The sequence below is a fragment of the Dasypus novemcinctus genome, chromosome 17, assembly GCF_030445035.2.
Source record: "Dasypus novemcinctus isolate mDasNov1 chromosome 17, mDasNov1.1.hap2, whole genome shotgun sequence".
Taxonomy (NCBI): Eukaryota; Metazoa; Chordata; class Mammalia; order Cingulata; family Dasypodidae; genus Dasypus; species Dasypus novemcinctus.
This window is the reverse complement of record NC_080689.1, coordinates 7,383,915-7,394,396: the sequence shown is the minus strand read 5'-3', so window position 1 is coordinate 7,394,396 and position 10,482 is coordinate 7,383,915. Positions and strand designations below refer to the sequence as shown.

The following is a 10,482-nucleotide window of genomic DNA, read 5'->3' as shown; positions in this document are numbered from 1 at the left end:
ACTTCCCAATTATGCAACTGGGGGCAGGCTCTGTTCGTTAGAGAGGATAATGATGATGATGCAAACGATCTAGGGAAGCTCTACTGAAACACTGGATGTGCCGGAGCTTTTAAAGAGAGAGCTGTTGTCCACTTAGGAGGGGAAAAACTTCAGGGGCTCCTGGCCGCCCTTTATTTCTGGTTTTGATTTTAAGGGACTCTCTTGAAAGATGGAATATGATGCAACCAGTGGAAACCACCCTCCCATTAACTTAAGCAAAGGAAAGACTTCACTCAAGGCTTTAGACTGGCCCCAAGCTTGGCTGGCTTCTGTAGGGTGAAAGCTGGGCAGCTAGAGACCCAGCGAAGGGGCTGGGCATGGCTCCTGGGATGCCTAGCTCCTGAGCGAACGTTCTCCAACCATTTCCAATTCCGGGCTGCACTCACCCACGTTCTGGGAAAGAGCCCCCTTTGGACTAACTTGAGTCACCGGCCCAACCCTTAGGGCAGGCCACTCCTTGAGGGCCACAAACCCAAATCTAGTGGAGAAGGCTGGAACCACCAAGCAAAAGGGGGACCCTCTCGCCAGAACAGGAAGGTGACCTGAGCAGGTGCCCCCACTAGGGGGCCGCCACCTGGGGACTCCGGCGACTGCTGCTTTGCCACCTCGTGTTAAACGGGGAGGAGGATATCTGCCAGGTCACTCCCAGGAGAGCTGCCGGCGGTCAGGAGCAAAGACGCCGAGGAACGGCCCTGCTTCTGCGCGGGAGGGCGGCCACGGCTGCTGGCCTCTCCGCCGCCTGCGGCCCTGCTGGGCCCTGCCGGGCAGCGGCTGCCGCTGGCTCAGCTCACCCCATCGCAGGGGCGTCCGGAGGCCACGGTGAGGGCTGTCCAGGCAGCGCCCCCACTCTCAGCTTCCCTAGCTGCTCCCAGGACAGCTACTCCCTGGTGGCCATTTCCCTGCCGAGGGACGGGGAGAGGGTCCACAGACGTCCCTGCTCCTCTGCTGATGGGGTTTTGCGAATTTCCAAAGGCATCAGCCCACTCAGTGGCCAGAGTGATGGTCTGGAAATGCTCCCCTGCCAACAGCTCCTCTGGGCCTCTGGGCTCGGAAGCAGAGGTCGTGTGTCAGGCAGAGAAGCCGAGGCCAAGGAGGCCTTAATGGTGCAGGGAGGTCATGATGTCTCAGGGAGAAAACAGGGAGGGAAGCAGGCAAGGCTGTGAGCAGCATCAGACCCCAAATAAGTGACCCCAAGGGAAGAAAGGCTGGGCACGGCGGCCCGGACCAAGGCAAGGCCCAGCCAGGCCGAAGGAGCGCCCTGGAGCCAGAAGCCGCGGTCAGGAGTCTCCTGTCCTCCGGGAACTGCCTTCGTGCCCCTCGCTGAAGCGCCCAGGCGTGGGCAGCTGTGGGGCTCGGGGGAGCAGCTGGGGCCTTGGGCCTGTGCCGCTCCCCGTGGTCTGAGGACGCGAGGTGCGTTCTATGGCCACACCAGGCTCCAGCCACCTCTCCTGAAGAGTATGTTCCACCCTGGTGAGTGTAAAAGAGAACGCAGATCTGTAGACTACGCAAATTCACAAAATATCTACATGATTACCTTGGACTGTTAGCAGAACACTTTGGGCTCTGGGTTTCTAGGTTCTTGGCTTCATCCCAAGAAGGAATTCAGGGATGTGCCAGTTTAATACGGCCTGTAGCAAGAGTTTATTAAGAAGGAAGTGGATGTGGCTTAAGCGACTGGGCTTCCGTCCACATGGGAGGTCCCTGGTTTTGTTCCTGGTGCCTCCTAAAGAAGACAGCAAGTTGGTGTGACAGGCAGGCACAGCAAGCTGGCACAAGATGACACAAGAGACACAAGAGGATAAAAACAGCTCTCTGCCTAGAGGAGCCTGCACCAAATCTTGGTGTATTCTTTCTTTCTCTCCCATTTCTCAGCATGCTCTGTTCTTTCCCCTATTTGCCAAATAAATTCTTTTTACTGGCCTAACTAAACTGGCATGTTCATAAATTCATTTATGCATCATAGCCAAGAACCTAGAGGAATCCAATGCTTCTCTGTCTTCATTTGGCGAGCCATTGCCTGGAGAAAAATAAGGAGTGGTGCCCCCACCCCTGTCGGGAACTGCTGTTAAAGGAATTCCCAGCTGGGAGCACGTATCCCAAGTGATGCCAGTGGCCCAGGGAAATGCCAGCTCACCTGAAGCACCTGACAGGACGTACAAATGCCAGTCACTGGATGGCCTGAAACACGTCTTCAAGAGACAAAGCTAAGTAGTAATCAACACCTTGCAAAACAATATATTAGTTACGCAGGGATTTCAGCCAGTTCCAGCCACAATGTTGGACTCATCTTCCCTCAATCTCGGTAGAATAGCCAGAGAGGTTCACACCCTGTCAGGCAGGGACTACTACCCTAACCAGCAGGAAGTGATCATCTTCTGTATTTGATTGCTCAGCACCCCCTTGAAGAATAAGAGTGTGAACTCTCTGAGGGGGGAGTTGAGGCAGGTTAGTACAGGGTAAAGGAGGAGAAGATGAGCCACAACATGGCTGACAGACCGCATGGCCCGCTGACAACATGGCTGACAGACCGCATGGCCCGCTGACAATATGGCTGCAAGACCTCTCTGGGAACTTGAGGTTCCAGTTTCTCTTTCCAGTACCTGCACTTGGCACCGGATATTCCAAACAGTCCTTATCATTCGTCTCACCATTGATGGTGTAACCGGATTTTGTCCAGATTCTTGACTATGCTGCAAAAATGAATTTTAAGAGCACATCAGGTGAGTTAGGCCAGTAATTTATTCAGGTAGGGAGGGAAGAGAAATGGAAGAAAATAACAGATTATGGGTCCCAGGTAGAGAGGAAGGGGCTGAAGAGTGATAAAGAGGGCTGATTCATAGACTACAGTTTCTCATTATAGATTATAAATGCCCAGATTTTACTTGCGTGTTGATCCATGCGGGGGGGCGGGGGGGGGGGGGATGCAGACACAGCAAGAGCAGGGCACAGAAGGCAGGAACAGGGCGGGACCAGCACCGGGACAGGGCGAAATCAAGGAAGCAAGAGAGCTTGGAGCTTGCTTTTTTGAACAATTAATTATTCGCAGCCTTTGCTAATGGGAGGGGAGGAGTTCCAGCTGTTTGCTGTTTTGATTGATTACCCCACCCAGGAGGCCTCTCCTGCCCTCCCCACATTGCGGGGTCTCAGCTGTCTGCTGTCCTGACGGGCTTTCCGCCTCCCCCTGGCAGCTCTCGGGGACCAAGAGGGGCGCCTTTCTGTTTGGAGATATCCGGGGCTACTTTTGAGCCCACGAGTTTCAAATGGCCCCTCGTGACCAGCGCCTTGGGGGGCTCTTCGGCTGTATCGGTTACGGCCCTGTTCTCAAGTAGGTGCCTCCTCTGGGGGGGGGTGGGTTCCAGGCAGGGGTCTCGTGGCTCTGCCCTGACTAGGGGGGTCCCAGCTGTTACAGATTTATTCTGCCCAGCCGCCTTCCCTGGTTCCTCACACTAACCTGCTTCAGTACTTTCTTGGTGGGTCCTCAGATCTTTTCCCTCCCTCCTTCTCTTTCTGCCTCTTTCTTTTTGAGATATTCTTAATGGAAGGGAGCTCTAAATTCTATATTTCTTGACTTCAGGCTTAGCATAGTAGAAAGACTATTTCTGAGAGAAATATAATTACAGTAAATTGCCTCTGAGGCTGAGCCCCAGCTTGGCAGGAAATTTTATTAATTTACCCAAGAATTAATATGCCAATCATGAATTGAATTCACCCAAGACTGGTTTATAAGTCATGTCAATTCAGTAATGTTAAAAAAAAAGATAAAATCTTTGCAGTAATTCACAACTGTCTCCTTGATATTAGGCTTATCAGCTCTCAACAAGCCAAATTAGAGAGGCGGATCGCAAAGAAAGCATAGCGCCCAGTGAAAGGCGGGTAGGGGCTTTACTGGCTCTCTTCCATGGCAAGGCCAGGCGAGGTGCTGCTGACAAGGAAGTGACTCAGCTTTTGCAATAGACTGGTTCTCTCCTCCAATCTCCTTCTGCTGTATGTTGCCCATTTAATGAGAATTTCGACCTCGCAGCACATTTCATTCATTTGTTCAATAATTTTAAGTATGGGTATGGTGATTGTACTGGGTCCTGGGAATTCAGTGTGCCCTGTGCTCCTACAGCGATGAGGAAGGTCTGACCCTGCTCTTCCCTTGCAATGACAACCTAGTATATATGGGTGATTGGCCAGATTATATCTCGAGCAGATCCCAACTATCTGCTTTCCCTGTTTCACCTCCCAGGGGCCCTGTATGGCCCAGTTGTGCCCATACTTGTATTTAGACTTCTTTGGTCTCTCAACAGTCTTCAGACATCTGTTTACTCATTTCTAGGTGACTCCCTAGCTCATTCCCCAGCAGCTGTTTCAAACCCTTCCCTTATTCTCAAATCCTAACAGGCCCAACCCCAATTTCTAGGGACCTCCCTAAATATTCTCATGAGAAGAGTGAGTCTGCTGGCTGAGAATACCTTCAACTTCCTCCCTCTAAATGTCAAATGTCTCTATCTTTACTTATCTTTTCGTCCTTCTCCCCAGGGTCAAAGAAAGAATTACACCCCCTTCCTTGCAAGGTTAACTCCTCTGCCTCTACCCTATCCTTCCAAGCTTCTTTTGTGATCTTGAGTCATCAACCAGTCTAACCTGCATCCTCTCATCTCTGGTTCCTTCTCCTTGGCCTACAAACATTCCTGAGTCTCCCGCCCCCAAGATAGAAAAAGCTTCCCTCAATCCATTACCAACGACCAATTTTTCTTTTTTTCAAACATCTGAAAGTGGTCTACACTTACAGTCTCGGATATCACAGCCCAAATATGTTGACTGCAGCACGTGACATTGTTGCCCACTGCCCTTTGGACCCCTGCCATGAAGGTGTGCTCTTTGGAGTCATCTTCCACCCTGAACAATTACCTGCTGTTTTCAATGGCTCCTCTCCACGTTCTTGCTCTTCCCAACAACCACTCCTTCCCATTCTTACTCCCACCCTCAAGGTTCTTTCCTTGACAAAAGGCTTTTCTTCTCTCTTCGAGCAGTTTCTGTTTCTGAACTCCTAAAATTTTCTGGCTCCCTAATCATCATTGCACTGTTGTCTCTTAAATTAGGGTCAATAGATCCATAGTGCTCTCTCAAGTTGCAGGCCTATATTGTCTGTGCACGTTTCTACCTGGATATCTTGCCAAGTACTTCAAGCTCAATCCAAGCCAAATTCATCATCTTCTCACCAAACCAGTTCTTCCTGCTCACTTCCCCACCTTAGTTTTGCACCATCATCCCTCCAAATATATATGAGTTTTCAAGACCTGTAGATGCTTCCTCAATCATAGCTCTTTATATGCTGTCATTCCTTTCAGACCCCACTGCCACCATATCAGTTAAGTCCCTCACTCATTCCAGTCTCTTCCTTTTTATATGCCTACTCCTCCATGGTATCAGGTTAATGGTAAGCACAGTAGAACCATGCCACTTCTTGATCCAAAAGTTTTCACTGGGTTTCTATTGTCCACCAAATAGAGGGCAAACTTACTGTATGGCACCCAAGTCCCTTCTGATATGGTTTCAAATACTTTCTGACCTTACCTCACTCGTTTAACTTCAGTACCCTATTTTGCATTCAGAATTGACCACACAATCTTCATTTTCCCACTTCCAAATCTTTGCTTATTCAGTGCCCTGACTCAAATACTTTTCCTTTTCTTCTTATTCACCTCATCAAAATCTTATAGTCATTCAAAGTTTAGTTCAAATATATTGCTTTCATGAAGCATTGCCTTGTATTCCCACCTGGAGATTCTCTGCTTATTGTTTGGAGCTTCTTATGGCACCTACTACAATTAACCTAGAAACAAGAAATGCACAGCTGCATAATATTTTGAATGAAGAGTACCTGGCCTTTGGGAAGCCTTACTCTTCTTTATTAAAAGCCATTACTAATGACCTAACTAGTTCCTCTTTAAATGCCACCTACCAACAATTCTCTACCCATCCTTTTGCCTTCTTCCATTCATTCGTTCAACATCCAATCATTTAAAAAGCATCCACCATTGTACCTGACACTGTAGTTGAGGATGGTCCCAAGATACCAGCCACCAGCTACTACCATCTGTAAAGTGGCTTAAAGAACCATTGAGACCAAGGGTCCATGTTTCCTACAAAGCATAGTGCAGGGGACAATAACGTCTGCCACTTAATGAGAACTCGCTGAGATTTCTCACAATCTAAATTCCCTTTCATGAAGAAGAGGTTAAGCAACTTATAATTCTGGAGTTTGAAGTACAATAACCAAAATGAAAATTTCATTAAAGGGGCTCAACAGTAGATTTGAGCTGGCAGAAGAGTCAGGTTTTGTATATAATTTATTTTTTAAAGATTTATTTATTCACCACCCCTCATTGGGCTCACTGTCTGCTCTCTGTGTAAAATAAAATAAAATTTAGAATTTTTTTATTCACTCAGAATAGTACCAATATCAAAAAACCACTCTTAACATGACATCAATTTAAGACTTTTATATATAAAATGGGTCTTATGAAGGTGAATGCATGTGTTTTTAAATTTTAATGTTATTCATTAATTTATCACTATGCTTATTGGGGTATACAAATCTAAAAACCATAGTCCCTGATATCATGAAGCTCCCCTGTCAAGGAAAATGGGTTTTAATCTTTACAGAAACTTTTTTTCCTGAACAATCTTGACTGAATTTCAATATGTTTATAGTTCACATATAAATTAGATAAGTGATGCAAACTTGATCCTGGACTGTATCTAGTAATAGAGGAGAAAAGGTTCAAGAGAACGTTATTGGAATGTATGAAAAAATTGGAATATAGACTGAAAGCTTTAGGTCAATGTTAAGTTTCTTGAACTTGATAAGTGTACTTAATGTGTCACATAAGTGAATAGCCTTGTTCTTAAGAAACGTTCATGGTAGCTTTATGTGTTCAAGGAGCATAATGTATACGACCTACTCTCAAATGTTTACAAAAAGGTAGATAGCTAGCTAGATTGATGGATGGATAGTTGGATAGATAGAATGATAAGGCAAATATGGAAAAATGCTAAAACTGGTAGATCTGTGTATTGGGAGTTGTGGGGATGTTGAAGTTTTCTACATAGGTTTTGTATTATTTTTGCAACTGTCCTGTAAATTTGAAATTATTTTAAAATAAAAAGTTTAGGGAAACAGACTTTGACCCAGTGGTTAGGGCGTCCGTCTACCACATGGGAGGTCCGCGGTTCAAACCCGGGCCTCCTTGACCCGTGTGGAGCTGGCCCATGCGCAGTGCTCATGTGCGCAGGGAGTGCCGTGCCACACAGGGGTGTCCCGTGCCACACAGGGGTGTCCCCCAAGTTGGGGAGCCCCACGCGCAAGGAGTGCACCCGTAAGGAGAGCTGCCCAGCGCGAAAGAGAGTGTAGCCTGCCAAGGAATGGTGCCACTGACGACAACAGAAGCGGACAAAGAAACAAGATGCAGCAAAAAGACACAGAAAACACACAACCGGGAGAGGGGAGGGGAATTAAATAAATAAAAATAAATCTAAAAAAATAAATAAAAAATAAAAATAAAAAGTTTAGGAAAAAATAGCATTTAGTAGACAATGAGAAGACCAGAGAGTAAATGATAGTCAAGAAGTGGTTAATTTTTTTCAAGTGTGAAAATGATGTTGGGTATATGTTTTTAAAGAGTTTCCCTAGCTTTTAAAGATACATATAAAATGTGTCTGGGATTTCCTTTTTTTTTTTTTTTCAGTACCAGGGACCAGAGATTGAACCCAGGACCTCGTACTGGGGAAGCTGGCACTCAACCACTGAGCCACACTGGCTTCCCTGAGTCGGTTTTTTTGTTTGTTTTTTAAGGAGCTATCTGGAACTGAACCTGGGACCTCTCACATAGAAAGTGGGTACTCAATCCCTTGAGCCACATCATCTGCTCCCTGATTTCCTTCATTTTAATCCAGTAGGGATAGAGGAAGTGGCTCTATCTAAAAGATCAATCTTTTAATTAATCTTTTAAACTAAAAGATTAAAACCCACACTTGAAATTGGCCAAGAGTTGGTAACTGTTGAATCTAAGTTATAGATACATGGGGTTCATTATACTAGTCTCTCTACTTTTGGAAGTGTTCGAAATTTTCCATGATAAAACAAAATAAAAATGATTTTCCACCCCCCTAAAAAGCACTGGGGGGCAGTGCCTACTGGTTTTTTCTTCTGGGGCTGCAGGCAAGCGGAACTGACTTGCTCTTGACAGCCAGTGTAAGGAGAGAATAATCTGAGGATTTGAGGGAATGGTGGCAGCTTTCAGTCAAGGGAACACCAGATGAGGCCAGAAGCAAATAATGAAAAAAAATGAAGACCGAGAAGCTGCAAGGCCTGTTATTATGAGCCCATCGGGCTTCTCTGAGCAACAAGCTTTTAATCACTCAGAGTCCTTAACTCTGGAAGTAAAATAAGAAAAGCTATTTTGCTCGTTTAACAAACATTTAGCCATGTGGTGCTGTGCTAGTTGAGGTAGGCTCATGAAAACAAGGAAAAAAACAGTGCTGGCCCTCCCAAAGCAAAAAGCATTGTCAGAAGGCTAAAAGCAGTATTTGGAAAAATAGTTATTCCAGTACAACAAAACTGGTAAGCATAATATTTATAAGCAACATGGAAAATAGAAGCAGCATCCAAGTTTGCTTACAGGAACCAGGGAGAGTTTTACAGGATAAATAACTTTTTCTGCCAAAACTTGAAGACCAAGTTGGTGTTTGCCCAGGCAAGGGCAAGGAGAAGGTCATATCATGAAGAAGGAAATGAATTTGCAAGTCATAGCGAAAGACTGCAGAGGCATTCTGGGAACTACAAGTATTTCAGTTTTGCTCAAACATGAAGAGGTCCCAGGACCTTTCCCAGGCTGGGTCAACCCCTGTACCTCACTTCCCTTATTCTATGGCTGAGCGCAGGGAAGGAAAGGCCTCGCGTCTTTTGACCTCCTAGTTTAGTTTCGTGGTGGAGAAAGGAGAGAGCTCCAACTTCAGGGAAAACTTAAAAGGGGCTGTTTTACAATGCAGTTCTGGAAAGACTGATTATTAGAGGAAGCAGGAGAGGGTGAAGGTCCAACGGGATCACTTACGGAGCAACCTACTTCCCACAATCATAGACCTTTGGTATCTCTGTGTGAACTCTACATCACCCAGTATTCATTCCCAAAGAAATCCTTTTCTTTTTTTATTTCCGTAGTCAATTTAAGTGTTCATCTAAACAGGTATTGATCATGGTATTTATTTCAAAATTACAGATTATATACAAAATGTCTTAACAAGGATTATTGTGATTAAAACTCTTGAAAGAAGGGACGAGGAATCAACTGGCATTACAAAATTGGTCACAAAACAACCTGGGTATGTGGACGTCTTGGACAAGCCACGCAGAGCGAATTCATGAACAAGCGCGCTCCCACGCCCTTCCGCCTGGCTCCGGAGAAGTTTCCCCTTTCGGGGGTGGTTTCTCCGTCTCCGCCGTCGTCCCGAGGGTAACTTCCCCTCGCTTCGGGGCCTGTTGCGCCAGTGCGGCCTCCGCCCGCGAGACCCAACAGCCACGGGCTGGGCTCAGGGGTCCTCCAGCAGCTCCGGATATACCCGAGCCAGAGCGTACGGAGCCTGCTTCCTGCCTGGAGGCGGGGCCAACGTCGGCCCCGCCCCCTGCTGCCCCGCGCCCCCGCCCTGAGAGGAGCGCGAGCGCCCTAGCCCCGGCCCCGCCCCCGCCCGCCGTCGCGCCGCCGCCCGCTCCCTCCTCGTCAGGCTCGCGGCGCGGCCATGGCCTGGCGGCGGCGTCCCGGGGTCCACCTCGGGGCCCGCGGCGCGCTGGCGCTGATGGCCCTGGCGCTGTGCGCGCCCGGGGCCCGGGGCAGGGCGCTCGAGTGGTACTCGGCCCTGGTGAGCACCGAGTACGTGGACCCGCAGACGAACCTGACGGTGGGCAGCATCTCGGAGAGCGGCCGCTTCAGCGACAACTCGCCCCGGGAGGGCGCGCAGGGCCTGGTGGGCGCCCCCCGCGCGCCGGACGCCGAGGGCTGCGCGCCCGACACTCGCTTCCACGTGCCCGCGCCCGGCGGTCGGGGCGCCGCGCCCTGGGTCGCCTTGGTGGCCCGCGGGGGCTGCACCTTCAGGGACAAGGTGACGGTGGCGGCGCGGAGGAACGCCTCGGCCGTGGTGATCTACAACGAGGAGCGCTACGGCAACCTCACGGCGCCCATGTCCCACGCGGGTGAGCCGGGGTCCTCGGAGCGTGGGGCGGGGGCGCAACCTGGAAGGGGGTCCTTGGAGCGTGGGGCGGGGGCGCGACCTGGAAGGGGGTCCTTGGAGCGTGGGGCGGGGGCGCGACCTGGAAGGGACCGTCGGGGCGGCTCTGGATTTGCTCGGCGCGGGACCCTGAGGTGCTAGTGGCGGGGAGGGGCAAGTCTCCAGACAGGGTCG

General features: G+C 48.8%; 1 protein-coding gene across 4 annotated transcripts in view; it reads left to right on the top strand.

Annotated features, from left to right (window-relative positions):
- The first annotated feature begins 9,772 nt into the window (after window positions 1-9,772).
- Window positions 9,773-10,482, top strand: part of RNF149 (ring finger protein 149) — a 34,755-nt gene continuing 34,045 nt past the window's right edge. For 2 of the 4 annotated variants that reach the window (XR_011646076.1, XM_004471757.4), the window contains exon 1: window positions 9,773-10,273. Coding sequence is in view for 3 of the 4 variants with exons in the window: in XM_004471757.4 (XP_004471814.1) it covers window positions 9,823-10,273 (451 nt within the window). In the remaining variant the exon portion in view is untranslated. The remainder of the gene's footprint in view (window positions 10,274-10,482) is intronic. The other 2 variants (XM_058278203.2, XM_071208741.1) reach the window with 1 other exon arrangement.